General features: G+C 36.9%; 1 protein-coding gene across 3 annotated transcripts in view; it reads right to left on the minus strand.

Annotated features, from left to right (window-relative positions):
• HERC4 (HECT and RLD domain containing E3 ubiquitin protein ligase 4) overlaps positions 1-27,773 on the minus strand; it is a 94,089-nt gene that overhangs the window by 29,868 nt on the left and 36,448 nt on the right. For all 3 annotated transcript variants that reach the window (XM_074232369.1, XM_074232370.1, XM_074232371.1), the window contains 12 exons: positions 26,648-26,724; positions 22,646-22,867; positions 21,454-21,545; positions 19,676-19,806; positions 16,658-16,818; positions 12,190-12,266; positions 11,056-11,180; positions 9,298-9,357; positions 9,075-9,186; positions 8,340-8,529; positions 5,977-6,149; positions 366-485 (listed from right to left, as the gene is read on the minus strand). In XM_074232369.1, coding sequence (XP_074088470.1) covers positions 366-485; positions 5,977-6,149; positions 8,340-8,529; positions 9,075-9,186; positions 9,298-9,357; positions 11,056-11,180; positions 12,190-12,266; positions 16,658-16,818; positions 19,676-19,806; positions 21,454-21,545; positions 22,646-22,867; positions 26,648-26,724 — 1,540 coding nt within the window. The remainder of the gene's footprint in view (positions 1-365; positions 486-5,976; positions 6,150-8,339; positions 8,530-9,074; positions 9,187-9,297; positions 9,358-11,055; positions 11,181-12,189; positions 12,267-16,657; positions 16,819-19,675; positions 19,807-21,453; positions 21,546-22,645; positions 22,868-26,647; positions 26,725-27,773) is intronic.

A 27,773-nucleotide genomic window follows, 5' to 3' on the forward strand; every position in this document is an offset into this window, starting at 1 on the left:
TCAATGTATTTTTAAGACATTTCTAATACCAACTGAAATCAATTAAATTTTAAAAGACACACTACTATGTTAGATAAAGGGAAACATAGATTAAAAACCACCATCTCTTTCCTTAAGCAGGGTGAAAACAGAAAAATATACAAATCCCGGGGAATATAGTATCATACTTGCATTATCTGTAAGACAGCAGATCTAGGTTTTTTCCCTTATACAAGTAGAATATTGATTTACTAAATTCACTTGCTGCACATAGCTGTGCAATGTGTTTAAATTTTAAAAATAAACATTTGATGTTTGTCTCAAGAGATAGCTCTATTTTACTTTTCAGAAAAGTAAAAATAAAAACAATGAGTGAGCAGACGTACCAATCCATAGGCCTGTTGCTGGACCCAGTTGATGTAGTCATTCCGTATGTCTATTAATTCTTGTACTTCATGAATATAAAACTTGTCATATTGTATAATCTGTCCTGTTCTTTCATTTACCTGTGGAAAAACAAGACTATTACTTAACATATCATTACATTGTGTGTATATTTGTATATATGTATGTATATGTATGAATGCATAGTTTTTATATATATAAAAAACATTTTGCATAGGCTGAGCAATTCTGAAAAACAAATGCTCTGGAGCTTTTTATTTTTTTAAACACAGTATCTACAAGGAATCTTGTACAAGAACACAAGGGAATTCAAAGAAAAGACACAATTCCAACTCAGCAGGTATAATCAAATACAGAAAGAAGACATATGAAGACAGACACTACAAGAGAGGGAACAAGTATGCTAGAATGGAGCCAAGAAGACCTGAGTTCAAGCCCTGTCTGACACAGGCTCAAGCTATGTGCCCACTTACAGTGGTAGAAGGTCCTACACAAAGAAAATCTCAAGTTCACCTATTATTCCTGCCATCCTCGAGGTTTCATGCCCTGAGAATGAAACTAGATAAAGAAATACAGCTTTTCTAAGATTACAAATACAGACTATGAAGGATGGGAATGAACAGGACTGATCCTGTAAGGCAGACCTGGCACTGAGACAGCAGTCTAACACAAGGCTCTAAGAGGCCTACAGTGGTTCTGAGCACAGGTTAGCTAAATGAAGTTCATGGCATTGCAGAATATGAAGCCAGAAAGATAGGCTGAGAGTTGGTAGGAGCCCTGAGTATTAAGCTAAAGTTTCTAATTTTATTTAATAAATAATAAGAAGCCCCTAACAGCTTAAAGACCAATTAAAGAAATGATTAGAATTATGGCAGAATACCAAGATTAGTCGTGCAGGGCTCTCAGAAAGATTGGCATATGGAAAGAATAGATGGAGGATGGATGGAGGAAGACTAGTTAGAAAATTCTAGAAGAGACTAGTCAAATGGAAAAAGGATCTGATGGGGGTGGGGGGGGTGTCACAAAAGGAGACTGGGAAGAAAGGAATAAATGACTGGTGAGCCACAAACTGGATTATGGAATGAAATCACCCTTTAATTACAGAGGTAACTAGGAGAAAGAGGGAAGTTAAAAGTAGGAGCTAGTTTTGAGGGAGGTGGGTACAGAAAACAGAAATGAAAAGTCTGATATAGGATTTGTTGAATTTGTGGGGCTGACAGGACATTCAAGTAGAATTGTTCAGAAGGCAATCAGAAAAACGGTCCTGAAGTCTGGGAGAGATGCTAGCTCAGGAAGTTCTCCAAAGGTGGATGTTCATGCATTCGGGAAGTTCTGGGTAGGTCTACTTTCCATTTTCTCCACAGCTCTGTGCTACCGATTCCAATAAAAGAAATGTTTCCAATGGAATAGTTCACATTGCCAGGTAGAGCACAAGAACTAAAGAATTGCTTTAAATCTTATTCCTCTCAACTTAATCCCATCATAATCTTAATTATTTTAATCATCTTAATCCCATCACAATAATCCTGGATTACAAGGAAAAGCAATTAAGAGTCTTTGGAAACAGAAGGAAAAGGATGATTTCCCATTTAGAAGCTAAAGAAAGCAGCCTCCAAAAGCAGAATCCAAAATTAGTATTTTCAAATGCTTTTTTAAATGGAGGAGCTAGATGGGATTCTAAAAACAAACCACAAAGAACTGGTGGTGGCTCACCTACAGCTCCAGACACAGGCCTGCCATCTAAAAGGTTCAATTAAAATCAGGGTCTTCAGGGAATTTAAGCTCCTGTTTTAAGACCATCAACCATCAGCTCTGACACTAAGAAAAAAAGACCTGAGATTATGCTATATAAATCTGATCTTTCTAATCCCTATAAGATATTTATAACATCACTTCATATCATCAAAACTACAGTAAGAAACCTTAAGAGATAAAGAATATGGTAGCAATGACAGCCAATGATGTCCACATAGTGCCTACTATGTGGGAGGCACTGGCTTCAGTGCTTTCCAATTATTTTCTCTATTTTTCAGAGAAGGAAACAGACTGGGAGAGGTGAAGTGATATGCCCGAGTGCTTTAAGGCTAGATTTGAACTCAAGTTTTCCAGCCTTCAGGTCAGGGCAAGTAGTACCACCAAGATGTACCAGCCTGTTTTTATGAAGGATCAGTCTTAATAACTATCACCAATACTATCTGGAATATTAAAAAAGCTTTGGACAATGCATTTCCATAGGTGCTCCACTTGGGCTGTGTTTATAAAAGTTTGACAATTGGCTCTTGGGAAGGGGCTGTAGAGATGACACACTTGCTAATTTACTCTGCATACCTGACACTTCTTTACCTCTTTAAAACCTAGACAATCAACAAAACAACAAAGCAGATCCTGGATTTAGAGTGCTGGCTATTTTTCAGCGCACAAATGCTTCACAAGGTAAAATTCAACAATCTGCTTTCTATTAGCTGGCTCCAGCTCCCTTAAGTACTAGCGTAGACAAATTCTCCAGTTCTCAATTTCATTCTAAAGACAAGTTGGGAAACAAAATGATGAAAGGAAATTTATGCCAGGTTAAAGGAGAAAGAGGTGTTCTATATTCGTGCTGACAATCTCATCAACTTTGCACTTCAATTTATTATCTTATATTTGTATTTATACCTCATCTAGTTTTATGCAGACTTACAGTCTTCCCCACTAGAATATAAATCTTTTTTGAGTAGAGATGATCTCTTTCTTTGGAATTGTACCTCTCCTTATTAAGGTGGAACTCAAGTTTACTTAACAGTGAGGAAGGATCCCAAGAGCTGAATACTCCTAAAACAACAAGCTTCAGGAGAAGGTTGTCTCCACAGAGCAAGGGAAGTTTCTTAGCCTGTTCTTGGTTTACGATCTCACAGGCCCAATGAATACAAGCCCTCATTCAAAGTTTTCTTGGCAGAGTTCCTGGAGTGGTTTGTCATATCCTTCTCCAGCTCATTTTACAGATGAGGAAACTGAGGCAAACAAGGTGAGGTGCCTTGCCAGGGTTGAGTTTTCCTGATTCCAAGTTTGGTACTCTATTCATACACCATCTCACCATTTCCTCCCCCTTAAAAAATGTTTTTAAACCCTTGCCCTAGTTACTACTAGAAGACAAGTGTTCAATTTTATATTTATGTGGCTTTACTCTCCATTTCTAACATTCTCTCTCCCTCTTGCTTCTATAAACATCTGAAAAATGATCTTAAGTGTTCAGAACAACGGTAGTCTTTGCAGTAAGGCTGAATTAATATTACAGGATAAAAAATTTCAGACTTAGTAATTCTCATCCACCATTTCTTTTCTCTTTTGGTCTATATTCACTGGACTGGTAAGGTCATAGGCTCATAATGGCCAAGAACAGGCTAACAAACTACTCTTGCTCTAAGGAGCACCTGTTTTTCACTGTTATCTTCTCCTTCACTCAGTCTCACAGGATGATGTGCCCTAACACAAGGCCAACTCTCTCCTTGTCCAAAGGACCCTATTTCAGCCCAACTCCTCTAATAGCCTATCTGCCCCTGACATCACTCTCTCCCTTTCTTCAATCTCTCCCTCTCTCCCAGCTCCTTCTCCACTACTGACAAAGGTGCCCCTGTCTCTCCTATCCTGAAACCTCATCTGAATCTTTGATCCTCACTATGCCATCCTGTAGTACTCCTGTCTTTTGTGCAAAACTCCTCAAAGAGAAGATCAGCTACACATAGATGCCTCCACATTCTCTTTCACCGTTCTCTTAAAAGTTTGCAATCTAGTTTCTGACCTTCTCATTTCTCTGACACTACTCTCTGTAAAGTCATCTCTCAGCTGCCAAATCCCATGACCTTCTCTCAGCCCTCATTCTCCTTGCCCCTCCTGCAGCCCTTAACATTGCCGATCGCTGTTCCTCCCAGCTACTCTCTCCTCTCCAGGACCCACTAGCTGGCAGCTCTACTACTTCTTGACCCTCTCCTCAGTCTCCTTTGCTAGATCTTCCTCCAGATCACACCCACTGGACAGCTGTCCTAAACCCTCTTCTCTTCTCCCTTTAATACTGCTTCACTTGATGATCTCATCAATCTCCCTGGATTCAACGACCATGTCTATGATGTTGATTCTAAATTCTACCTTTCCAGTCCCAATCTCTCTGCAAACCTCCAATCACACATTTCCAATTGTTTTTCACTCATTTCAAAATGGATTCCAACAGACAGCTTAAATTCAAAATGTCCAAATGAACCTCGTCATTTTTCCCCCAAATCCTCTCCCTTTCCAAAGCTTTCTATTATTCTAGAGGGCATCACCCTCCATCATCCCATTCCCCCACTTCTGCATACTAAGCAGCATCCTTGACTTTTCAGTATCTCTCACCACCACATTCAATTTTGATTTGATTTTTTTACACATCTTTTGAATGTGCCCCCTCCCTTTCCCTCTCTACAATTACCACCACCCAAGGAAGGCCTTCATTTGCTCAGACCAGGACTGCTGTAATTGGCTAGCAGTTAGTCTCTCTGCCACAACTCTTTCTACACTCCAGTCCATCCTCCATTCAGTTGCCTGAGTGATTTTTTGTAAAATGAAGGGTTAGACCATGTTACTTCCTCTCTTTGAGCAATTCCAGAATAAAATGCAAAACATTGTTAGGGCATTTAAAATCCTTGATAACCTAGTTTGTCTCCAGCCCTACAGTTTACATCCCTCAGCACCCTTTAATCTATCAACTCTGGTATTCTTGCTTGTTCCTCAAACAAGACAACCCATATCTCAGCTCCAGGCTATCTTCTCTGGCAGTCCATCCTGTCTGGAATGTTCCTCTTCATCGCCACCCTCTAGCTTCCTTTTCCAAACTCTCAATTCCAGGGTCTCTCACTCTAATAATTATTTTCTATTTATTCTGAATATTCTAAATATTTGTTTGCTTGTTGTCTCCCATTAAATCATGAGACCCTTAAGGGCAGGGATTATCTTTTGCATGCTGGCACATAGCAGGAACTTAATACATCCTTACTGACTGACTGGTAGACTTACCTTCATTCTAGGAAGGCTCAGGCTAGAAACCACTCCTGAGGTATCTTACAGAGTGAGAAGAGCTAGTGCAGGGAGCTGGAGTCAGACTTTACCCTAGATCCCATCCCATAGAAACTCATGCCTACAGCCCCAGCTTGGAGAGGGCCAACACCATTATCTCCTGCTAAACCTGTGAGAGGGAGGTACAGCAGTGATGGGGAAGAGCTAGTTGTGTTTCCACCATCCACATTAAACCTCTACTATGACTGAGGAAATGAGCACATGTCAACAAACAAGAATAAAAACAAAAATACCAAGATACTGAGACACTTTGGTAAAATGAAGGTAAAAATGCTAAGGCTAACAAGAAAAAAAGTTCTCATGATAGAGTGAAGAGAGCGAGCCCCTACAACAAACACAGGCCTGCCAGAGAAAAATGAGATGACAACTAAAAGTACTTCTTCAAGGGAACTAGGAATAATCAGTCTTCTGGTATGACATTTCGGCTTCTATCAAAATCTAGAATAAAGTGGGTTAAAAATAGACAGTGACACATTTGAAGGAAGGAAAAAGAAAAAAAAAACATACCCTATGCAGAATTTCCAAAACCTTCAGAGCAGTATGAAGGAAGTTGTTGAAAACCCTTCTTTCCGAAGGGGGGATTCCAATCTTGTAGAGTTTCAAAAGATGAACCACGACTTCCTTGAACAACTCCACTATCTTGAGGAACAAGGGAGGTTCAAGTACAGACCACCAGTTTTCTGTCATTAAAGGATGAACATGTGAATAAAATACACACAAACCACCACTTGTACAAAGTCTTTTCTATCCTAAAATTTCCACAAATGGAAAAAACAATAGCATCTTTGGGGATAAGTTTTAGCCTTGGTTTACAGATCTGGGTTTCTTAATGTAAAATCAAGTAAGACAGAGAGTCAATGAAAGATATCTAAAAGGCTCAATCTTATTAACTATTCATAACTGGTTTAAACATTCAAAATACCCAAGAAGTTATTAAATTAAATATCTAAACTGCAAAAACTTAGTATTATATGGCTGTAAATCAGATTTTTTTTCAAGCATTATTTTCTGATCTGAGATTTGCAATACAAGTGTATTTCTGACGTAATACAGTCTTGGAAACTTAGTGAAAAAGTCAAACCTCACAGAGCTGTGTGTCAGATTACATACCTCTGATAATAGGTACCTTTGATTTTCCCAACCTCTAAACTAGGCAAGCCATTAACTTCAAGTCAAGTGTACTCAAGAGCTAACTACTATAGGGCAGGAGGACAAAGCTGTCTGAATAGCAGAAAGCTGCTGGATCCTGAATGAATCCTGATGGGAGAGTCTTGGTCTCCACTGTACCTTCACCTCATATGGGCTCTCCATCTGTACTCCTCACCAGCTCGGTTTGCTTCCACCTGCCTGACCCTTCCTTAACATCCTTACCTGTGCTCACCTCAGCCTGGACTGCCAGGGCTGGGCATAGAGGCAGCCAAGAAGGTACACAAGTCAGTGACAGAGCTAGAAATGAGGACAGAAAGGCCTGGGGTTGGGGGGCAGAAAAATGATTAAGTCAAGGAAGGAAAAGGTCTGCAAAAAGGAAGCAAAAAATACGTATAGAGAATAACAAGGAATTAGAGCAAAGATCACCCAACATTCTAGGAATCAAATCCAGAATTAGGAATCAACCACTAAGGGTAAAGGCCCAGGAAAAATGTCAGAATTCAGGAAGCCCTTGATTATGGCTCCATGATGTTGTTCTCTAAGCAGGATCTAAGCAGGCTTTGAGAATACAGGCATTAGAGAATTCAGGATCAACAGAAAGAAGGGATGTGATCCAACACTCCTCTACAGATATCAAGGCCCTACTGAGTGTAGCATACCACAGCCCCAGGGAAGAGTAATATATGGCTCCTTTCGCATGGAATTTAGAGATGTAAACGGAAATACAGACATATACAAAAATAACTCTAAGGCAAGGTATAATGTGAATATGAATTGTAATATCTATAAATGAGCAGATTACTGAGGAAACAGGAGGAACTGCTTCATGGAAGGGATTACATATGAGCTAGACCTTGAAAGATGGAAAACTGAACAGGAAGAGCTAGGAGAAATAAGAGTACATTTCATGCAGAAGAATTAATAAAAGCAATAGAAAGAAGGAAACTAGGGAGTATTGACAGCAAAAGTAGTACAGTCTGTCTTGAAATGATGTATAAAGGGGAAGCATATATAAGCGAGGAGGAGGGGCCTGAAATGTCAGAATAAAGACTCTGGACGTAACTGGTTTTCTAAGAAGATATTATAATTAATGCTTTAATCAGATTAAAACAGCAGCAGTGGGCAGGTATGAACCTGTATGAACCATCTGCTCAATAAACTCCTGTGGCTCCCTTTCACCTCCAGGATCAAATTCAAAATGCTATTTGTCATTTGAAATCCCTCTTAGACTACTCCACACTTATCCTTCCAGGTTTCTTATCCATTACTCCCCTCAAAGACAAATTCCTTAATCCTGACCTTGGTCTCCTGACTGTTTCACAAAGGAGACCATCCAGCTCTTGGCTCAAGGCATTTTCTCTGGCAGTCCCCTATGTCTGGAATGTTCTCCCATTCCACCTTCTGACCTCCCTGGCTTCCTTTAATTCCTTCTTTTCCTGAAATTCTAATGCCTTCCCTCTGTGAATGCCTTCCTATTTATCCTGAATATGGCTGGTTGTTTCCCCAATAAGGCTGTGAGATCCTTCAAAGTGGGTACTGGCTTTTGCCATGCCAATGTATGGCATGTTCCTCTAACAAGTTTAGGAAAAAGCAGCAGGGAAAGCCCATGGGAGGGAGGGTTGCGCAGAGCACTGTGTGAGGCAAGGGTGAGTGAGGAACGGCAGGAAGAGACACTCATAGGTCAGTTGTTCAGTATGGTCATGGAAAACATCACGCCTTACCAAGCACTCTCAATGGCGCCTTGTCTAGATTCACAAGTGCAGTTCCAAAGGGAATGGCTATTGTGGTGAAATTATTGGAATCGCTCATCAGTGGACATTCCGGTAGAATGAGATAAAACCTCAAGGCTTCAACATCAGGTAAGGAACTAGTCAGTTTGGGGAGAAGATTCTTTTCCAAACTAGCTGCCACCTGCATTTTAAACAGAAGGTAAAACCTATTTAATTTACATTGTACATACTTTCCAAAAAAAAACCCTTTAATATTTAGAAAATAGGAAATTGAAAGGAAAAAAAGGGCAAGATAAAATCAGAAACTGAACTTCATCACAGGATAAGCTAAAAATTAATGTCTATGTCTTTCAAGAAAATTCATGCAGCTCCATGTCATGACCTAAGAGCTTAGCTGTCAAGGTTTATTTAGCATTTGAATTACAGCTAAATAAGCTAATCGGAAGCTGCCTTAAAACAAAATCTCCTAGAAAAGTACATGGAGGATGAAAGAATATCAAATAGCATACAAAATGGAGAAAAATTCCTTGCCAAGAACTTCATAATCATCTTTTTTATCCCAGACTTAAAAGTTTTTGATTACTAAAACACTAATTAGAAAGAAGTAAAGTACTATAAGTGTTTTTTTTAAAAAAAAACCTTTAAAATGTCTTTTTTTAAAAGAAGTTCAAAGACTGAATCTTGCAGGATAACAGATGCAAAATACAAAAACCCATAAGAACAAACCTGCTGAGTTATTTGAGGGTGGTCAGGTTGTATAAGTTTGTGAAAGAGAAGTCTAGCAGCATTCATATCAACCCCTGAGAACTTGGAACCCGTTCTATAGTGATCATCATTGCTGAAAAAAAATTAAGAAAAAGATTCTCAGGAGGTAGTAAGAAATCATGAAAACTTTCTTATTCAACAATATAATTAATGACATTCAGAAACTGTCAAGACTAGTACTTACCTAACAGCTAAAAAACTGCCATTCAGACAAGCAGCTGAAGAAAAGGTGCCATCAATCTCACTGGATAAACATGTACAACACAGAAATGGACATGTTAATATTATTTTGTTTATTCAAATCATTTATATAAATATTCAAATTCTCTTCACTATCACAGTGCTTTCAATTTGATGCCCAAATAGTGAAACTGTAGATGATGCTAAAGAAAGACTATTGGGGGCGGCTAGGTGGCATAGTGGATAAAGCACCGGCCTTGGAGTCAGGAGTACCTGGGTTCAAATCCGGTCTCAGACACTTAATAATGACCTAGCTGTGTGGCCTTGGGCAAGCCACTTAACCCCATTTGCCTTGCAAAAACCTAAGATAAAAAAAAAAGACTATTGATTCATTAATTCACTACTGTCAATTAACTCCAGAACTTTTACTTTGTTGAAATTCAAGCTTCTCAGAATCATTTCCTTAAACCACTTGAGTGTTTTGACTAAGATTTATGTAATGTAACAGTGGATAATGCTGGGTTTGGAATCAAGATCCCCCTAAGCTCAAATTCAACCTGTGACTTAGCTCTTTTATGACCCTGGGAAAAGTAATCTCCCGATATAGATTCTTAGGCCTTAACTACTAACCTAACTGGTGGATGTGCACTGCAACATAAAATATTTATTTCAAGGATGTAATGCATCTTTAAAAATCACTTTTATATGACATTGCTTTATAGGTATATAAAATATAAAATACTTTAAATTTGGGGGAATGTGGCCTTCAAAACCAGTTTAACACCTAAAATACAAAAAAAATTAAGTATGTCCATACTGAAACACATGAAAGATGTCCAGAATAAGACCAGAAAAAATTTGTTTAATAATAAAAGTTGGTCAAATGAAAGAAACAAATACAGGTAATTGAGATCTAGGCAGTGAGGCTGCAAAGTAGGAGGGCCAGTTAGGTGGCCCAATGGATAGAGCACTGCGTCTGAAGTCAGGAAAACCAGAATTTAAATCTAACCTCAGGGGCAGCTAGGTGGCGCAGTGGATAAAGCACCAGCCCTGGAGTCAGGAGTACCTGGGTTTAAATCTGGTCTCGAACACTTAATTGCCTACCTATATGGCCTTGGGAAAGCCACTTAAACCCCATCTGCCTTGCAAAAAAAAAAACCCACTAAAAAAAAATCTAACCTCAGACATTATTAGCTGTGTGACCCTAACAAGTCATTTGTTGCCTCAATTTCCTCATCTGCAAAAATGAACTGGAGAAGGAAATGGTCAACTACTCCAGTCTCTTTGCCGAGAAAACTCCCAAAAGGGGTCATAAAAAGTCAGACACAATTAAAAACAACTGAAACAACAACAATAACATCGTGGGATGAGTACTAAAGTTGAAGAAACACCAAGGTTCAAATCCTGACTGGCACCTACTATTTCTGTGACATAGGAAAAAAATCCCTTCCTTGCTAGCCTGTTTCCTCCTCCAGGCAAGAGAGGTTGTTGGACTGATGACCTAGGAAATTCCTTCCAGCTTTAGCATAGTTCCTGGGATATAGTAGCACTTATTAATTCTTTTTCATTCATTAATTCATCTATGGGTCTATGTAACCTTATAACTATGGAATTTTGAAAAATTTAAACATTCCTTATACTTAAGTGGTTCTGATATGCTCCCCTAAACAGAAAACTCCAAATGAAACTGATTCTAGATTCTGCTTATTGTATTGCATATGAAGTGTATGTTTAATCACTACTGATAAATTTTCTTCCTTACTTGGCTACTTCCAATGGAAACCTTCCAGAGGAGTAGCTCAGCCAGCGTTGGATGACAGATTCAGTTATAGTCCAGATCTGCTTTGAAGGGTCAGGACATCTAAAATCATCTGGTGGCCCAAGGGTCTAAATTGTGAGAGAGGCAGACAAAAAAAAAAAATTTAAAAAGAAGGAAAATGAAAGAATATTAAAAATAAAACAAAAAATAATAAACTATACTTTGTCACCCTACAATTGAAAATTGGCCACATGAACGCAGAAGTGTATTATCATTAAATAGCCTGAAATAAAAAATAATCAAAAGGGCTCTGACATGTATATTTGTTTTGTAGATCAGAAGACAGAGAAGAAAGGGGAACCTCTAGAGCCAAGTCAAAGAGAAGAAAAGAGAAAAAAATAGCCAAGCTGAGCATTCACAGAAATAATCTAGGAGGGCTGTCTTTCCTTACAGGAATAAAGGAGCTAAAGATTCAGGCTAAAGAAATCATTAATTATTTTCCTTCAAACTGGTAGCTATGGGTGTTGCTTTGGCCAATACAAAAGTCACCACTTTTGTGTACCACTACTGTCTGTCTCCTTAAGAACTAAGGGAAATTAAGAAAAAAATCTGCTCTTTCACCAATTTCCCCCCTCTCAGTCCATAACCATTAAGACACTAACATACTTGATAATTTCTTTACCCTACTATAATTTGAATTTTTGTAACAACCATAGAGATTAACCAGAGATAAATAAAAATTCAGATTATGATAGAAGTCAAACCTCTGCCTAAATGTTAGAAATTTTCCTAATAGCAGGCTTTGAGACATTGTGATCATACTCCTAATTTTTACTTTAATATAGATTTCATAAAGCAGCAAAGGGATGGATCTCAATGACCTTACAAGTGGCTAAAAGAATGAGATAAATGCTCTAAATGGATATGGCTACTTAAATCCCCAGAGACAACAGGGATAGAAAAAGAGGATGGTGACTTTTGTATTGGCCAAAGCAACACCCATAGCTACCAGTTTGAAGGAAAATAATTAATGATTTCTTAAATAAAGCATATCTCCAAAATAAGACTTCAAAGAATTCTTTAAAGAATTTAAAAGTTTTATGAGTAAGAAAATAGATTACAAGACTATATTTTTACCTGTGGACTAGAATAATGGGAAAAGCTTTGGTCACCACCTGAAAAAATTCTTTTAACACAGAAGTATTCTTCACCATCTGCAAAAAGAATAATATGTAAATCATTAAAAATGCAAGGCTTCTTTAATGTACTTCAGAACATCTGTTTATGTTTCCTGATATCCTACGACTCTCCTAACATGATGCAGCCTTCTGTATTGGAACATGGAGTTTTCTAAAAGGATTCTAGTGACCTAATTAAATACATTAGGGACTGCAGTGCAGAAACATATAGAAATAGAAAATGGCAAAGACTCCTCCTCCACCACCATTCCACCAGGTGATTGCCCTCCATATACCTTTACTTCCTATTTAAGACCACATAGGCTTCAATATTAGGATGCTAAGTTTCTCAAAGGCTGGACCACTGGCATAGTTGTTTCTGTAGCCCTCTTAGGGCTTGTTGAAAATAATACAAACATTACAGAAGTTCTTCAAAAAGTCAGGGCAGAAAAGGAATACAGTTTGCAAGACAAAGGAAGAAGAGTGATGAAGATATAAATGAAGAAATACTTAATCCTGAAAAAATATTCACCTAAGGACAGCTAAGCCACACTAGAGAAATTAAATGAAGTGTTCACTTATCTAATAAAAATTATTTTTAGTTGATATTTTACACTTGAAATGAAACCAGCATTTTTTTTAAACTTGAAAGAGAAATTAGTATTCAAGTCATTTTTTTCACCTTCAGGATCCTTAAGGATGAACAACAGCCTTTCAGTCAAGGCTACCACCACCAGGTTCGGTAATTTCCCTGAGGACACAATATTCCTGACTCAGAGGGAGGCATACCATGCCACCTTTCTAAAACAATTGCATTTCCCTCAAAGGGCACATAAATATCAAGAGGTTAAAAGGGATACTAGCAGTTATTCATTCATCTGTTACTTTCTAAGTTTTAACATTCCCACAATTCCTGATGGATTCTTTCCATTCTGCAGAAAGTGACTGGAAGAGAACCACCTCTGTCATTAACTGAGTCCTGAAGCTTGACCCAAGCAACTGGTTTAAACCTCCACAATCATTTGTAATAGCATGAAGATAAATTTATAAAGTAATTATATCAACATATACATAGGAAACAACTGACTTTGAATTATAATCAGCAAATTCAATTTGTAAAATATTTCATACCTTTCGAAGTATTGGTACATTAGTTTATTAGCTAGCTAAATAGTCTGAGTTCTTTTATTTCCATTTCACACTCTAGGATTCTTTCTATACAAAACATTTTTTCCCTAAGTTTTTACATCATTAATCAGGATTTCTCAAAGACAATGTCAAAACAATCCTTTTAAAGTGCGCTGTGTTTTTCAATGGAATTGGCTATTACTTGCACTGTACAGTCAAAGGTATGATTTTTATCAATTTTTAGAGTTGATGAGGGATAAATATTGAAGCAACTTCTCTGGTGGACTTATGATAAAGAAAGCAACTCACCCCAGAGACAGAATCTGAACACAGACTGAAGAACATTTCTTCTTCTCTCTCTCTCTATTCTTGAGGTTTCCCATCTTCTTGGGGGGGGATTATGTATATTCTTATGTTTACTCTTATAACATTCAATTTACATCAATGTATGGCATGGAAACAATGCAGAGACTGTCAGACAGCCTTCAGGGAGGAGGGAAGGGAGGAGGGGGAAAAAATCGTAGAATTCAGAGCCTTGCAAAAAATGATGGGTACTACTGTATTACTACTGTATATAACTGGAAAACAAATAAATGGTTAAAATGTTAAAAAAAAATTTTAGAGTTGAATCTTGAGCACAATGGATTCAATCACCAAAACACTGATTTGAATATTACAGAATGAATGGATCTGTTATTAAATTTACTGCTTAATGGCATTGATTCTAATGGTCAGTTACTTGATTCCACTAATTTTATTTTGGGTGTACTGTAGAAAGTAGGATATCTTTACTCCACAAATCAAACAACTTGAACTAGTTTTTAACCTCAGATTTCAGAAAAATTTAAATTTTTTTCTTTGAACTGTTAAAAAGTTATAAATACATATATACATACATATATTTCTCTGGACTACACTAAATTAATACCTGTCAATTTTTTAGAGAAATTATTACACACTAGAATTAAATAATCTGAATTGTCTCTGCATGAACCTTGAAGATTGACAGAATCACTCTTTTGAGGCTGAAGCAGAGTTGACTAGTATGTAGCTGGAAAGATGAGTATAGGTGTGTTAGGACATCAGGAACTGTGAACCCTTTTCACAGTTTGCTATAGCTTTCTTTTTTAAAACTTTTAAACCTTTTAAAAAAAATTTTACCTGCATTTATTAGATCTCAATACAAATTCCTCCTATTGGGGGGAAAAGTCCTCATCACAATTAAGTTAAGTGGAAAAAAACAAAGAGTACATGAGCTCTGTACCACCCCCACCCCCCATGTAACTCACTCTATGGAGCCAACCACTCCCTAATCATCAGGAAGAGGACAGCAGCATATCACTCCATCTATGACCTAGAAGCGCTCTTGGTCTCTGGTGCAGATCATGAGAAGGTACAAATTTTTTAAATAATACAGTCACATCAGTCCTCCAGGGTCTACTCACTTGATCATTCATTTATACAAGCTTTCCCAGGTTCCTCTGAAAAATTCCTTTGTATCATTTCTTACAAAATGACAACATATTACATTCATAATCCAAATATTTTTTTAGCTATTGTAAACTGCTGGGCAACTCCTCAGTTTCTAGTATTTACCACCATAACAAGAACTACAATAAATTATTTGTTTTTGATTTCTTTGGGGTATGAGTCAAAGTGAAAGTCCTATGAAGTAACTGAAGAGGACCTAGTTCTAAACTACTTTCTAGAACGCAACTCCACCAGCAATACATTAATATGCCTAGTTTCCCATAGTCCCTCGAATATGTCATTTTTCTTTTTCTCATTTTTGCAATCCGATGGATATGAAGAAGAACTTGAGAGCTGTTTTAATTTACATTTCTTTAATTATTAGTGATTTGGAGAATATTTTATATGGCTGTTGAGAGCATGGATTTCTTCCTCTGAAAATATTCTTCTCCTTTCCCTAGTCACCAGCTGAGGAATGGATCTGGATTCTTATAAATCTGAATCAGTTCTTTATGTCTTGGAATTAGACCTTTATCAGAGAAACTTGGTATAAAGACTGTTTCAGCTTCCAGTTTTCCTTCTTATTTTAGTTGCTCCAGTTTTGTTTGAGCAAAATCCTCTAAATTTTAAGTTATCAAAATTGTTCAATTATTCTTCTTGGATCCTCTCTACCCTTCGGTCATGAATTTCTCCCCTATCCACAGGTACAAAGGTAATTTCTTCTTTGATTCTTTAATTTGCTGATGATGTGATTTTTTTCCATCTAAATCCTGGTGCCACTGGGAGCTTATCTTAGGTACGTGGTGTGATTTTGCCAGGCTGCTTTAGTTTTCCTGTAGTAGTTCAGTGAATTCTTGCTTGTTTTGACAACTTTCTCTTCTCGTGCTATTTGCTCTTTGCTGTTTGTGTTTGGCCTGGTCTGCTTTCTGATGCTTCTACTTCTCTTACCTGGATCCCTTCACCTGCCCATACTCCTCTAATTAGATCTCAGCTCTGCCAATTATCTAATTTTGGCATAATTTTCTTTCAATCACAGCTGGCCTGGCTGTTAATTTCTACATTCTTAATGCTGGTAGGATGGACATAACAACATTCATAAATGATGAATTTTTTGGAAAATGAATACATTTACTTATTGCAACCATGCTGTTCCAACTGAATTATGAAGAAACTAAACTAAAGGCAATGGTTAGGCTAGCAGCCACTTGCCTTCTTCCAAGAAACTCAAGATGAAATAGCAAATACGTTATTCAAAAGTTCACAGGCAGACTAAACCTATTAAAATAAATGATGCCTATGCTCTGAAATATAATGGGGATTAATAATTTCCCAGAGAGATCCTTTCTTTTTCGGTATTAAAAACCGAGATGTAATTCCATCTTGACATTTGTTAAAGATAAAATGTAACTGAAATACCACCTTTAGGTTTGTCAAAAGAGTAAAAGAATATCATTTGTCTATATGAGGAAACTCTAGAGGCAATTGTAAATGACTCCCTTATTCATATATGCATCACTATGTATGGAGGACATTGTTTAAGTACTTTACACATCAGAGAGGCTTACATGTTGCTGGCCTCAAAAAAGTTACAGAATGTCATTTCTCATTCAAGTTACCAGGCTTCATTTCAGGAGTCAATGAGAATACATTTTCATATTTGGATGCAAGTATCATAACAGAAAATTCTGTGCCAAAGGATTTAGGGACTTAAAAAAAAGAGAAACCAATTCTCATATGGCAAAAGGATGGTCTAAGACAAAAGGAAAAAATTCTTTGGTTGAAGTATCACTTCTCAAATGAATGGTCTGATTCCATAAAGGCACACTCACCACTGCTTGGTGGACACTTCCCACTGTAAGGGAACCAATTTCCTTTCACTGTGAATGGACTTTTTCTGTTGCTTGTTGAACCAGTTCCAAGTTGCCCATTGCCACCAAGCCCAAAAGAATAAATTCTTCCTGATGAAGGAACAAAAGCAGAAGTGTGCTGCCTAGGGCAAAAAGAGGTAGAAAAAAATAAATGTTTAATATGTTATCCTCGAAATAATTTTTCTGGATAATTACAAAAAAGTTTGTAATGATTAAGCAACCATGGAGGTTAAGAAGTCCTTTAGAAGGCATCTTTCAATTATTTCAAGTAAGGCACATTTTTTCACAGTTAAACAACTTACTGAAAAAGTGCAAAGAATACAAGAAGCTCCCACTGGATGTAGAATGTAAATGTCTTAAAAGCAAAAGTTTGTTTGTTTTCCTCTTTATACCCTCAGCATCTAGTAGAAAATCTTGAAGTTATTCCACAAGCATTTATGAACTGCTTATCAGCAGAGTTCTATGGACTGTTCCAGGAGGACTGGAACTTCTGGTGTGAGGGCTTACTGAACCCTTTTCAAGGCTGCTCATCCACCTTTGGTGTCCACCTGATTCACCCAACTCTTGGCCTAGGGCTCCAAAAAGCTGCAGCACTGCAGCAGCCATATCTTAGTAAATCAACTGGGGAATCAGGGATGTCTACTCCAGGCATGGTGAAGCCTTCCCATGGGGAAATGGGTGAATGAGAATAATCTGATCCAATGAAGGTGGCTGAAGAAAGAGCTTTGGAGTGCTTGAGAGCTTGGTTAGACATCAAAGATGCCAAAATCATCCATTACATTGAGGCCATCACCAGGCATCTTGATTTTTATCCTGCCTTTGGACTCTGAAGACCCAGGAAGAGAGAGTGAGGCTGATGACATGATACATCATTGCCTCTTAATTCCTATTCATGCACCAGCCAAGACATCCATCATGATGCCACTGGCTCTTGAAAAAGGAAGGACAGACAGAAACCACAGTCAAGCCCTGTACTAACTGCTGAGGATCCAAGATAAAATCAAAATCATCCTCCTCCAAAGGGAGCTTATCAGTGTCAAAGAATACATTAAAAAGGAGATGTATTTGCCAAAATGTGCTTGTCACTGTCATAGAAGATGTTCTGAGAAAAGTCCAAATTGAGGAGTATATTGGGATGACTACATCAAGCCCCAAGATATTACAACGTCTCCTTAAATGAGATCCATGACAATTCAAAAGAGAAGGGTTTACTCTACATAAGAAAAAAAACCAATGAAGCAGGAAGTTATCTCCCTTAATTGTTGGGGAGAGGAGTTAGATGATCACAAAACATTTGGGAATCTGCAGAGAAAAACAAATGGAACAGTAGTGATTAAAAAACTAGGCTGGGAATTAAGAGTGAGAAGAGGAGAAGCCTGAAGTAAAGGTGACTGGAATAAAGGTGCAAGTACTCAATATTGTAACTTTGACCACAGATGCTTAGCAGCCTGGAAGAAAGGAGAGAGAAATCAGACACATCAGGAATGGTATAAAGTGTGGACAGTGAGGTAGAGTTTGAGAGGACTTCACTGATAGGGCTGTCCAAAATGCAGCACACTGCGCAATTTTATGCAGCCCCAAGCTACCACAGAGCTCTCACTAAAATGGCAAATCAAAATACATTGTCAACTATTTCAATAAAATCTTTTAAAAGTAAGGTTGGACAACCCTGACCTAGTACAGGACTCAAAAGAAATCCCTATTAGAACTTACTAAGCAAGGAGCTCACTAGCCTCTTCTTGAAGCCCAACAATGGAACTCATCACTTCCTGATATGCCCTTTCATTTTTGGATAGTTCTATTACAAGCTTTCCTGATGTTAAAACTAAATCTGCCTATTTGCAACTTGCAACTCACTGCTCCGGGTTCTGGTTCAATGATATCAAACAGAATAAGTCTAATTCTACAATCATTAAAGTAGACCCTGAAGTCAAAGTCACCCTTGGAGGCAAGGATATGATAAGTCAAGAGATGGCCTAGGGGAAGAAGAAAAGAAAAAGGGATTAAATGTCATAGTGAAGGCAAAATGACCTATCTTAAGTACCTTAAGGCACAAGTGGAAAGATAGTAGGCTAGAGAGGTAGAGAAAACACAGTTCAAGCCCTCAGATACAGTGACTTCTGGGGGCAAAGAGGCCCAAGGTATTAGCCCCACAGCACAAGGCTAAAGTTGTTAAAAGTAAATGAGTGAGGTTTCAATCACTCAGAAGAATGGTGAGAAATGGTTTAGCCTGGAAGATGGTTTAAACTGGAAGGACTGATGTGAACATCAAAAACAAATACTTCCTGGAGAGGAAAGGGCAAAATAAACCAATTGCGTAAAGTCTGAAGGAGGAAGAATAAAGGCGGCACAATCAAACAACCTCAAGAATTAAAACTATGTTACAAGCTGGAGACCCAGAGACAAAAATCATTCTGACTGGCCAGAGAGGAGAAAAGAATTTGTCAATTCCTGGTCTTGGCCTTCCTGGTCCCGGCCCTTGGGGATATGCAGAGGACAAGAAGCATTCACCAGGAAAGTTGGACTAGAAGGGATATGCTATCCTCAAGGAAAAACAGTTTTCTGTTAACATAAAGATTTGATAGTATTGAAGAAATTATTTAAATAGGTAATATTTGAAACTTAATTTTTAATATTTTTTTATTATTGATGTTCAGTTGTTTCGGTTGTTTCTGACTCTAGAGTTTACAGGCAAAGATTCTGGAGTGGTTTCCCATTTCCTTCGCCAGCTCATTTTACAGATGAGAAAACTGAGGTCAAAAGGGTTACAGTTACTATCTCAAGCCAAATTTAAACTCAGGTCTGACTGATTCCAGGACTGTCACTATATCCTCTATGCCACCAAATTTTTAATGTTATATAAATAATATGTAAAAACTGTTCTTTATCTTAGATTGGGATAAAAAAAATGATGAAAAAAGAGAAATAATATTCTACAGGAATATAGACACAAGAATTCTGTTCTCCAATGTACTTTACCGTCCACAAGCAATCTGTGTGACAATGCTTCCCATAAGCTCAAAAACCTTTCTTGGATTTATTTCATGGCTGGTCGAATTATGCCCCAACTGACCATAGCCTCCAGCTCCAAATGTAAAGACCCCGCCTTCCTGGAAAAAATACAAAGTATCCAATTTATTACACAAGGACCATAAAAGTTTCTTTACTGTGTATTTGTTTTTAAAAATTCTTCTTATACCTTCTCTACAAGATACTATAACACAAGGATGATAATTCTAAGGATTTTATCAATTTAATTTACTGACAAGATTTGGGATGAAGACTAATGGCACAATCACCACTATATTAATAACTTATTCATATAACTACTAAATTATTCTGAAATAAATAATAATCATGTCACTACTAAATAGATGAAAATTCTCATTTTTCTCTAAGCATTCTCTTCTACAACTTTTAGTTTTATCTTAATGAATTCTACTTATATATCTATATAATTACACACACACACACACACACACACACACACACACACACACTCTCTCTCTCTCTCTCTCTAAACCTAAAACTGCCCCTCTAAAACATACTTGCACCTCTAAAATAGGAAGTGTCATCAGGGGCAAATGCATTAAATTTTGCAAGTTGTTTTTACATTAAAGAAAGATTATTCCAGAACCTATTTATTCTAAGTTATTTATTATAAATTCTACCATGAAAAGCCAGTAATGTTCTCAATTTAAACCTAAGCAAAAGAAGTCATAATTTTCTTCTTGCTCCACATTCATTTTAAATAAATTAAGTAGGTTTTTTACAAAAAATACAAATTGAGTCGTAATAGTCTCAAATAGTTCAAAAATGTTCCATTTCTATATGAATGTTAAGTATGTGAATGACTTTACAAAATAAATTTTAATCAATAGTATAGTTAATAGTAATTAGTCTTCTTATGAATACTTCATCTTTCCTAACCATGTCTATCCACCATGCAGAGCAGAAAAAGGGACAAATAAACACACTACTGTCAAATCTGGTCAATGCAAGACCTTGCCAGTTCTCTTACAACATAAACACTACTACAATAATGACCTTGAGAAGATTTGGGGGTTCATGTAGATTTTTTCCTTTTCACTTAACTGCTGATCTCTCTATCAGACCAAGCAGCACTGACACTGAATTAGCACTCACCCCAAGACAGGGTGCTCCTTCCAGGTCAGGGTTGAAGCCACTGGCAAGATTGTGTGAGGAAAGCTCATATTGTAACTGCTTGTACAGTACTTGGCCTGTGGATAATAGAGGGCTTCAGTTTCCTCTACTACTTAGTAAAAATATTTATAAGCCAAATGGATGCTAAATTAAAACAATAAACAGCTGTACAATCTAATGTGGAATTAATCTACCCAGCATGGCAAGCCACAAAACACTGTAGAGGAAGCTTTAACACTGAAAACTTTTATGTCTCAGAAACATTTAACAGAGTTGCCAAATGATCAACAGAAATTATCCCATGTAATGTCATGCCATTGTTTTTCTTTTCTGATACAAAATACTGCCAACTGACAGGGACTGAAGTCAACTTAGAGATGATTGCTGAAAACGAGTATTTCATTATCCTTTTCATTACTGATATTTTATGAACAATAAACAACCACTAAACTCTTATTTAAATACATCTAATGACAATGAACATAGTTTTGATGACACTGAACATAGTTTTCATTAAGTCCAAGATTTGTCCCGATATTATAATTACTACAAAGAGTACAGGAATGAAGGCAATAGTTTTATGAATCTGATACCTTGGTAAGAGCTGCTGTATGATCTTCTCCACAGCAAATATAAACTATTTTCTGTGATCTTAGTGACTTCAGCAAATTAGGAACAAACCTATCTGAAAATGTAAACAAAAATGTTAACACTTTTAAATGCACTTAATTTTAAAATTACATGTCAAATGTTTACTAAGGATTAATTTATTTTCCTTGAATATACCTGAATTCCTAATGGGAACAGAAAATGAATTCATAATAGCCAACACTTACAGTGCTAAGTAAGCAGCTGACAATTATATTCTCTTATTTAACCATCACAGCCTTAGAAAGTAGGTGCTATTATTGTTCCCATTTTATATATGGGGAAACTGAGACAACCAGAAAATTAGTTGTTTGCCCAGGGTCACCCAGGTCACAAGCATCTGAGGCCAAGCTGAGCCCTCAGATCATCTTCCCTGGGATACCCCACTTGAAGGCAACAGTCTTTAATAGCCTGAGTTGCTAAAACAATGCCTCATACACATACTTAATGAATGCTTGCTGAATTTCCAAAGTCAAGAAGCAAATAAATAGGAAAACTAACTCACCCTTAGAAGTCAGGAAGGGGATCATTAAATTAAATACAGTGGTTACAACAAAGCATTATGTTGTAGAGGCAAACTTTAAAGGAACTCAGAAAGGCAATGTTGAACTCATTTCATTCAGTGACAGGACCTCAACTCTCTAGCCTCTGGTACTTTCCTGGTACCACCTCAAAACTACTCATCCACTTCTTATCTGAGGAATCTAAAATTTTTTTATATCTCAAAAGGAAGCCAGGATACCATGGATGGAGGATCAACTCCCAAGTCAGCAAGACCCATGCCACACATCCCTTCTCAGTGGCATCAGAGGCCTGGAGGCCACTAAACTATACCTAAGAATCCCTTGCAGGGTCACACTGCTTACTTAGTCTTCAAATATCTTTCCTAATTCCATTTTGATATGATTTAGACTACACTTGGAAGTGTTGTCGGCTGCATATTTGACACCTGGGCTCTAGACAATGCTCGGAGACCTTTAATTGCAGCTTCTTTGACTGTATGTAGGACACTAATTATTCAGGGCAAATCTCGAGCTATGAGGGGGCTGAAAAGGTTCATGATAAAAGGACTGACCCAAAGGGTTAGCTGGCCTCTCACTGAGAATCTGTTCTAGGTAGACAGCAATGGGAACCTACCATTTTCATCATTCAGACCTAGCTGACCAAACTTGTTCCGTCCCCATCCAAAGATAGCTCCTGAAAGAGTGAGAACAAAACTGTGGGCTCCACCAGCAGCTATTTGAATGAAAGGGATTCCAAGCAGAGACTTAATCAGTTGGGGGGAACTCTGGCTTTTCAATTCAAAGCCGAGACCCAACTGGCCATGTTTATTCTGTCCCCAGGAGAAAATTTCACTTCCTGTAAAAAAAAAAAAAATAGGATGAATTTATATGATCTGTATCAATAAATTATATTTAAAAGTTTTTTTCATTCAGCAAATCAAGGTTTTCTTCTCATCTTTTATAAAGTACAAGCTTCCAGAGAAGAGGGAATATTTCAATATTTGACTTTGTATTCCAGAATCTGGCATATATTAGGATAATGTCTGTTGAACTGAATCAAATTATAATGACACAAGAAGTAGTACTAATAATTACTCTATTTATTTAGCACAGAGTCACACTTAAAATTCAAATGGAAACAGCAGCTTTGCTGACTGGTTAGATGTTCTGTGTTGGTCCATTTTTATAGTCTAAGTAGTTACACTAACCAGGCACCAACCAGCACAAAGTATGATGAGAATCATTTCACTTCCATCAACTGTTACAAAATTTCAGCCACTTTCACGTGGATGATGGTGCTAGAAAGCACACCACACAAATAACACAACAGTCTACAGGAAGGGATTCCATCATGGAACAGTAAATCCTTTTGACTGCATGTGCTGCAAAATCCAGTTTGCAGAAATTAAAAGTGTCAAAACAGTTATAAGGAGATATCTAGATTGCTAATGAAAAAATTTCTAGTACTTATAAAAGTAGGTTAGTGTGTTAATTCTACATATTTCTTATCTATTCAATAAAGCCAATCTAAAAGGATCTCTACTGGACAATATTTTGTTAGCCATAAATCTGTGCTGTTAAATATCCATTAAAGAAATAAAATTCCATTTCTTTTAAAGACAACACAACAAGTCTTCAGTTTAGAGGTTTCATCAACTCAAGATCTCTTCCTTTCACAACTGTCCCTTTTAGATGTAATCATGCTACAAGTGGATACAAATCACAAATCATTATTTTAGCTGCAAGTGTCAAAAATGAAGACATAATGTTATTAAATACTTTCAAGATGGCCTGCAAAGTATGTCATGAAGTAATAACAAAGAAAGCTAAGTAAGCTGTGGAAAAAACTCAGGGCCTGGGGTTGGTAAAATCTGAGTTCAAATCTATGTTCAAATCTTAAAAATCACTGGCTGGGTGACCCTAGGCAAATCACTTAATCTTTGTTTGCCTCATTACAGTAAAATGAGCACTTAGCTCAGGGTCTAGCATATATAAATGCTTATTCTCTTCCCTTTCCCCAAAGCAAAATAGGATTATATGGATGAATTTGATTCATTTAAAGGCATCTCTTCCCACATAATAAATTCTATCTCCTATCATGTTTCCTTGCTCTCCCTGTAGGAAATCTAAATGAGCAGTCTCAAGGTTTCTCACTTTCTTTCTGAGCCAGACAAAAAGCAAAAGTACTTGAAGAAAATACCAGTCATTTACTCACCCTTCCTCAGAATCAGATTTTTTAAAAAGTTTTATGCTGTATGTGAATTCGAACTTCTTATAAATTGGCTTTTCTTCATCCCCTCTTTGGTCAGATAATTCTAAATTAATCAGCTTTTGCCTTCCTTCCTCCCTCCCTGCCTCAACAATGGCAAGCAAGGAAGGATAGGGTTCACTATGCACACAAACTAAGCTGCTCAGGTTTAGTCACCTGCCTGGGTTTGTTCTAAAAAAGCCAATCCAACAGCTCATGGTCACACACGCTGAGCCTGACAGGGAAGTAAAATGAAAAGAGCTCCAGCTTTACCCACTGCCAGGAGGTGGCTATCTGAGATCCTAAATTTAAAGCAACAAGGAAACTCAGAGATCCATTAGACCAACCTCCCCAAGTGACCTTCTCAGACTACAAGTCTGGGTGCCAGAAGGTGAATCCCAGGTTTTTGGCTCCAAACCCAGTTCTTTTTCCATTAGGTTACATTGCTTCTTTCTTAGGTTACATGAGCTTGTAACACTGGGACAATATTCCTTATTACCTAACTCAACAGTAAATATTCAGGAAACTTTAAAATACTAAGTAAATGAGAGTAATAAATGAGAGGGTGGGTGCCCAAGCTCTAGCTTCTAACAAATGAAAAAATACATAGCAAGTTCTTCCCTTCTCTCCATATTCTAATTTTAAACCAACATTGAAGAAGCAGAAAACTGAAAAAAAGTTTTAACTAGCTCCACCTTCTCTTTCCCTCATTTTAAGTTTTCACCTGCAAAATGGAACTATTAAATGACACTGAAAATCTAAAATATTAAGTAGTCAGATCAAAAGAGACTATATGTGGTGCTTCTTATCCCATAAAATCTCTTGTCAGATCAGCATTAACAGATAATATGCAATCAGTTTTGATGTCAGAGGACATTAATCTGAGCTCCAATTAAGCAAAATGATATCCTTCACAAGAAAAAAAATTGTATTCAATTGTGTCATCATTAAATTTTTATTTAAGACAATAAAAAAATGCATGGAAATTTATTTTCAGCTTTGATATATATAAATACCCACATTGATATCCTTGATTCTGCCTCTTGGTTTTCAAAGTCTAAAATATGTGCTGTGGACCTGTCATTAGTCAATTTTATATAAAGGGACATTAAGCCAAAATTCTAGTATTGGGGGGAAAGGATGTAAAACAGGTCATTCTAAAGAATGACTAAAATGTATAATTTTATATGCTTATTTGGTGACTGATACATGGAAAAACTTAACATGAGATGATCAATTTGAATGCCTTTGTAAACATAACTTACTTCAATGCAAAGAGTGACAGATGTGAGATATCTTAAATATATTTAATGTGCTATTATCATCAAACAAGAATACCTTTTGTTAACATATTTGTTTTCTATTGTCCAAACATCTCTATGTCGACTTCAAAAGATTATAGGTTAATAATTTAATGAGTGGCTTTAGGTAAGAGTAGGCTTGATCTGCATCAATTTGACAACAAAAATAAAATGACTGTCCAAAGGTTCTCTAATAATCAGAATTAGATTAAAATCATTTGTTACTTGCTCAGTTGGACAAAGCTATGTTTGATTTGGTCTGTTTATCAACACCAAAAAAGACAGAATTTGTCCTCTTGTTCTACCCAAAAGATGTAAATCATCTGTCTTCCTAAATGAATACAGGTTGTATATAAATTGGGTTACCTGGGTAGCATTATCTTTGGTGATGCATTCCTTGAAGAAAAAACTTTTGAATTTAAACTGTTTTGGAACATCAAAGAAACAATCCATAAATCAAAATAGGGGTCTTACGCCACAATGTTCACCACCTTACTATAATGATATAAAACATGGGTCCTTGGTTGCCTTTATATGAGGAAGTTAGATGAACTTCATATGTGGGGCCTGAACAGTTAATGGATTTATAACTGGCAAGCTGAGAAATGCAGCCAAGTTCATGACAATACTGTCAGTTTCACCAGATTGACATTTCATGAAGGTAGGACATTGGAATTCTCTCACCAATCTTTCCTGCTCAGTCAGGAAAAGCATGTCACTGAACACCCCATTAAATAAAACAAAAACTCCCTGCAGGGCAACAAAACATCTTTTAACATGGGTCCTCTTTTATGAATATTTGCAGTAAAAATGAGGCCCACCTGACACAATATGCTTTAACTTTTCAAAAACCATTACCTCTGAAAAAAACAATGACTAAGAGAAGGAAAAAAAAAAGCCAAGCAAGGGACTGATGACAAAATTATAAATTATAATCTGATATCTGTGGAAAGCACCTTGGCCTTAAGATTGAATTTTTTTCACAATAAATAAGCTAGTCATAAGGATTAACGAATGGTGAAATGTATTCCCTACAATAAATAAAAATAATGATATTTAAAAAACAAAACAAAAAAAAGATGCTTACCTTTTGAGAGTGCCAGGGAATGATAGTAACCACAAGCAATCTGTACTATCTGAATATCTGTCAAACTTTTAATATTTCTAGAAGAGGGAAAAAAGAAGAGTTCAACCAAACACGGAAATATATAACCATCTGTTCAAACATGTCATGGCATTTTCTCATATTATGATCAAAGCACTATTTCCTAAAGTTATCAGACAAAATGATGAAAACATTAACTATTTTTTAAAAAGTTTAAAAGACATGAGAAAATGCCTTGCAAAACCAGAATGAATACTTATACTCATTCCCAAAGTAGACTCTGTATGACCCCATAATTAACACATGTTATTTTATTACTGGTCCTGGGTTTCTTTCTTTTTTATTTTTAATTTAATTTTAAGGCAATGGGGTTAAGTAACTTGCCCAAGGTCACATAGTTAGGTAATTATTAAGTGTCTGAGGAAGAATTTGAACTCAGGTCCTCCTGACTCTAGGGCCAGTGCTCTATCCACTGTGCCACCCAGCTGCCCACCCTAGGTTTCTTTACAATTTAATTTGCACTGGTTAGGATTCTGCAGTGCACTGGCAATCCCAGAATATGAATGTTTGCTTTTCCTTGGTCTTGTGGATTCTTGCCTATTTCAAACATAAGTTTCCCCTCTACTATGTTCTTTAAGAACTTCTATACGTAGTAATTCATAAAACAAAACAAAAAAATAGAATCCCTCTTTGCTATCTTTTTGCTTCTATCCCCAAATCAAGTATATTAAATGAGAAAGCCTTTTTAAACCTTTTGTGAAAAAATAGTGAAACAGAATCATAACCACCACACCATAATGGCTCTCTCACTTAGTTCCCTTTCATATTCAACAGTGGTCCTCCCCTATTTTTTCTTTTCCACTATAGATTCCTAAGAAAAAATAATAAATAAATCCAGAAGGAATGTTTCTTATTTCCCTTTACTTCATATTGACACCTGACCTGATTCTGTCAAATAAGACTCCAAAATGATCTCTGACCTGAGAGTTGATGTTCATGATTTTAAGGATGGAAGATCTTTAGCAAATTTTGAGTAGGAAACAGGAGGGAGTTACCCTAATTCCTCTATTTTAATTTGGAGAGTCTATCTTCTAACTACAAAATCTGA

Source organism: Macrotis lagotis, chromosome 4, assembly GCF_037893015.1.
Source record: "Macrotis lagotis isolate mMagLag1 chromosome 4, bilby.v1.9.chrom.fasta, whole genome shotgun sequence".
Lineage (NCBI taxonomy): Eukaryota > Metazoa > Chordata > Mammalia > Peramelemorphia > Peramelidae > Macrotis > Macrotis lagotis.